Genomic DNA, 5,074 nt, shown 5'->3' on the forward strand with positions numbered 1-5,074 from the left:
TTTATCGTCATGGAAGTGAACACTTCCGTGATGATAATTTTGATAATGTCATGGAACCCTTCTACGACAGCACATGTATGACTATCTTGATTATATCATAAAATCTTCATGGATGTACATGCATGACAAAAAATATGACCTACTGTGACAAACATGTATCATCACGGAAGTGTATTTTTTGTAGTGTGTGTTGTAACCCATCCAGTGTAAACTGAATTGCATGAGACACTTCTGGGACCAAAATTCCTTTCTATGTGCCTCATCGAAGCATCACAAGTCAAATCAATATAGTGTATTACTCCAAGTCAAAATAAAAATAATGCACTACTCACTAGGTTCTCCAGATTAAAGCTCCATGCTACATCAAGGAAGCAAAAAGTGTGGAACCTAATAACTTAAAGTGTGGAGGTCAAACAAGATGCCTAAATTGCTCGTCCCCTCTTAGTTCCTTTTTTGCGCAAAATCTTTCGATCTATTCATCAACTGACAAGGTAGTATAAAGAACATGAGAAGTAAAAAAACATCCAGGTCCATAGACTACCTAGCGACGACTACAATCACTGGAGTGAGCCGAAGGCGCGCCACCATCTTCACCCCTCCCTAATTGGAGCCAGGCAAGCTTTGTTGTAGTATATAGTCGGGAAGTCGTCGTGCTAAGGCCTCATAGGGCCAACACACCAGAATAGCAACCACCGCCCATAAAGAGAAGCGTAGATCAAAAGGATCCAACTTGTAGACACATGAACACAGATGAACTGAGACAAGATCCACGTGGACCCACCCAAGATAAACGCCGACCGAATCCCGTGAGATCCACCAGAAATAAACCTTCATACACCATCCGACGGTGCTAGAAACACCACCGAGACGGGGACTAGGCAGGGAAAACCTTATTCCATCTTCAGAGAATCGCCGCCACCTCGCCTCTCTGAGCAGGACATAAACCCTAACAAAAATAAATAAAAACATGAAAAAGGAAGCCCTCCCGCCGGCAAGAGCCAGGATCCACCGCGCCTCCATGGCCCTAAGACCATAGGAGACGAGGTAGCCAACGACGGCACCGGCGGGAGGCGGGAGAAACCCTAGCCAAAGGGTCCTCTTTCTTCCATCCGTCCTCTCTTAATTCGATGGATCTTTTCGTTTCACACAAGATAAATCACCGCCATGATAAGGAAACCATCATGCAGAAATTTGATTCGACGTTATAATGAGAATAAAAGTTAATATTTTGCTTGCCAGAGGGCAACATAAAAGTTGGAAATTCTTTGTAAAGAAAATAAAATAAATGCTTAATAGATAAAAATTATATTGAAAGTCCATGCTTTGAAAAGAAAAGGCAAGTTTAGGGCACATCTAGATGCGCCTTAGTATTGTACATTTAAATGACTCAATCAAACATATAGAAGAAGAACAAAAATACCCGCATGAATTTTCACCTAAAATCAATGACGTAGGACTTATATGTGCAATACTTAGGACACATCTAGATGTGCTTTAGCAAAACCATTAAAAAAATCACATTAAACTGTATAGTAGAATATTAAAAAGTTAGTGGACTAATTACTTCTTGCTCCCCCACAAATGTTCTTGGGTAACAGGCCCCGAGCCACAAATTCAAATTCACATTAAAATGTATAGTAGTAGAATGTTAAAAAAGTTAGTGCACAGATTGCTTCTTGCTCCCCCACAAATGTTCTTGGGTAACAGGCCCCCGAGCCACAAGGCCCAGCAAGATCTGTGACTAACTTTTGCTCCCCCACAAATGAGCTTGGGTGACAGGCTAACGCGACAAAGCCCAGCGACAGTGTTGCCAGATCAGTCCTTTTATTCCCGTGTATGTGAACTAAATAAGGCGAGGTGGGACTAAAAGTTGTGTCTGCCAACAAATTCAAGGTACTAACGGGCTAAACAAACAACTGCTTCTCCGAACTCAAAGCCCAATCGCGGCGCGTCGGCCCAAACGACGAGACACGGTAAAAAGGGAGAGGCAAACACGAAAAGAAGGCTTCCTCCCAAAGCCTTCCAAGCCAGACACACGGCCGCCGCAGCCGAGATGGCCGCCGGAGATGCCACCCACGCGCCCCCGGCCGCGGAGGCGCAGTCTCTGGTGGAGTCGTTCTGCGCCGTCACCTCGGCGACCCCCGACGAGGCGGCCTTCTTCCTCGAGGGCCACAACTGGGCCCTCGAGGCCGCCGTTCGCTCCTTCTACGACAACACGGAGGTCGACGCCGATGTCCCCGATCCGGCACCCCGGCCCCCGCCAGCCGGTTCGCCTCCGTGCTCCTCACCACGCGCCACGACTCCATCGACGACCTCCTTCAGACCGGCGAGCTCGCGGTAAGCCTCGATTGCCTGATTTCTCCACTCTCTTAGGCTCAATTCTGAATGTGATGTGTGTGTTCAGCTATAGGTAAATTGGGGATCGCAATCAACTTCTGACATTATCTTATCTCAGACTAATTTAGACTGGACCAATAACTCTTTATGTTTAAAAATTATAAGCATGTTGGAACTACCTAGAATCGATCAACTGATTGGTACCTTGCCTATACGAGGGGATTAAAAATTGGGTCAAATCGTTTAAATGCTGAACTTTACTGGATACAGTTGCCTTCATGGTTACAGTTTCAGGACTTTCTCTGAAAAGTAAAGATGTTTTTTTTTTTGCTCGGTGGTTTCTGGACAGGCTCCGTTGGCATAGATGATATTATCTAGAAATCAAATAATTGGGCTGGCTGACGTCTATAATTAAGTGATCTCTAGTAGTATCATGTGAGAAACAGCAAAGCTAGCAAGGTGTGACGTAATTCACTCTGCTGGCGATCTATCTGTCACTGGGCCTGAAAATTGGACTTCATTTACCTCTGAATGCTAATTGGCGCGCCATCTTTGTAAAAGTACAAGTAGGGCCATGAATCAGTGATAGTGCCTTATTGAGATCACAAACCGAAGGGAGTTGAGACAGTGTATATAAGGTGTAGAGCTCCTGTAGTTTTCTGATCTTGTCATGCTTGCAAACATCGACCTATACTGTATTAACAAATGTAATATGATTATGATTACAATTCAGAAGGAAAATTCTACTCCCTCCGTTCCTAAATATTTGTCTTTCTAAAGATTTTAATAAGTGACTACATTCGGAGCAAAATGAGTGAATCTATACTCTAAAATATGTCTATATACATCCGTATGTGGTAGTCCATTTGAAATCTCTAAAAAGACAAATATTTAGGAACAGAGGGTTGGTTATAAGTTCCAGTTTCATGGGTGCTTCAGCTATTTTGGCAGCACCACTGTATTTAGGCCAATAGTTTGGCTGATGTCTATAATTAAGTGATCTGGAGTAGTATCATGTGAGAAACAGCAAAGCTAGCAAGGTGTAACGTGATTTACTCTGCTGGCCATCGATCTGTCGCTGGGCCTGACAGTGGCACTTCATTCATTTCTGAATGTTAATTGGCGCGCCATCTTTCAAAGGTGCGAGTAGGGCCATGAATCAGTGATAGTGCCTCATTGGAATTTCAAACCGATGGGGGTTGGAACAGTGTATAGAAGGTGCAGAGCTCCTTTAGTTTCAGATCTTTTCATAGTTGCAAACAGCAACCTATACGGCATTAACAAATCTAACAGATCATTATAAGTTCTAGTTTCAGTGTTACTCCGGCTATTTGGCAGCACTACTGTATAGGTAAACCCAAAACAGATATATATGGTAAACTTACGGCATTTTGAACAGAAAAAACAGTGAAAGAATTAAGAATTTTCGGACACATCTTACTTACATTGTCTCAGCTCTGCATACTTGGCACCATTTCCAGGCACTGGTACTAATGTTTCTTCATGTTGAATTCTGCAGTTATGTTCAGTGGGGCTCATGTCCAGGCTCATCATAATCCTGAGCGTGCCGCCAAGATCACTCACCAGGCGCAGGCCCTCACGGGCCAGACCACCAAGCACGCCTGCTGCACCATCGAGCCGGTCCCGGACGACGAGATAGATCCGGGATCCAACCAGAACTCCATGCTGGAAGCCTGGAAGAGTACCCCGAGGACGAGAGCGACTGCGAGTCCAGCAAGGAGACCGGGGACGAGGACATGCTGGAGAACACCACGTTCCTCCAGCCTCACACGCACGTGATCTCCTTCCAGAAGAGGCAGGCACTAGGTACGCTATAAATCATCGACAGTCACTGTACATTTCGTCGAATTTCCATGAGATGATCTCTGCGGCCGATGGAAAACGCTCTTGCATGCAGTGACGTACCTGGAGAACAACAAGGCCGGCATCACCGTATTCGGGTTCACGCTGGACCGGTCGTACCTCCACACGATATTCATGCTCGAGTGGACGCTCTTCCTGTGGCTGCTGGGGAATACTGTCGGCTTCTCATGAGCGCCAAGGAATGTCATCATCCTTCCCAGCCAGGTGGTTCGATTCCGTTCCATATTTTTTTGCTGTCGCCGGTTTGATCCTTGTGAAAAGAGAAGGAATGGGTTTTTTTTTGTGTGCGCGCGGGTGGCACATGAGTGGTGTGCACTTGTATGCTAGCAGCGATTTTGTGTGATGGTCGTGTAAATTATTATGGGTTGATTGCTCGTGCATGTAAGGTGTATGTACAGGTTTAGATGAGTGCTTTAGAGCCTCGTGCGTGCGTGCGTGACGCTTGGCATTGCAGGTTTATAATCTCAGGTTGTAACTTGTAAGCCAGCATCAGTTATACAGCAGGTGTGTCAAAAAAAGAAAACTCTTTCCTTTATTTTGGTTCTACCGGCTGTTCTCCTGGAGGTCTGGAAAATGCTGGCGGAACTCCTCGAGTTGCTCGCAAGTGGCGTCCTCCTCCGGAAGGCCTTGCCACTCGATCAACAAACACCAAACTCCTCGGCTCTGCTGGGCCTTCAACACCTTCTCTGGACCCGAAAGGAGACGTCCATTCGAGGTTGGAGGAAGCGCCGGCGCGGCGGCCGGCGGATCACCTCGGAAAGGCTTCAGCAAGCCCACATGGAAGACATGACGTCGTGGATGCGGGCGCCAGGCGGAAGCTGAAGGCGGTAGGCGACCTTGCCAATGCGTTCCA

At 46.1% G+C, this 5,074-nt stretch overlaps 1 protein-coding gene across 2 annotated transcripts; it reads left to right on the top strand.

The window, feature by feature from the left end:
* Window positions 1-2,026: 2,026 nt before the first annotated feature.
* Window positions 2,027-4,499, top strand: LOC119335313 (plant UBX domain-containing protein 5-like). Of its 2 annotated transcripts, XM_037607450.1 has the most exons (3): window positions 2,027-2,337; window positions 3,857-4,164; window positions 4,256-4,499. In XM_037607450.1, the coding sequence occupies exons 1-2, from the start codon at window positions 2,054-2,056 to the stop codon at window positions 3,891-3,893; spliced, it is 321 nt and encodes a 106-aa protein (XP_037463347.1). In that variant the 5' UTR covers window positions 2,027-2,053; the 3' UTR covers window positions 3,894-4,164; window positions 4,256-4,499. The 2 variants fall into 2 exon arrangements, with proteins under 2 accessions (XP_037463347.1, XP_037463346.1); XM_037607449.1 differs by having other exon boundaries at window positions 3,857-4,499.
* Window positions 4,500-5,074: the final 575 nt, after the last annotated feature.

Source organism: Triticum dicoccoides, chromosome 7B (genome assembly GCF_002162155.2).
Source record: "Triticum dicoccoides isolate Atlit2015 ecotype Zavitan chromosome 7B, WEW_v2.0, whole genome shotgun sequence".
Lineage (NCBI taxonomy): Eukaryota > Viridiplantae > Streptophyta > Magnoliopsida > Poales > Poaceae > Triticum > Triticum dicoccoides.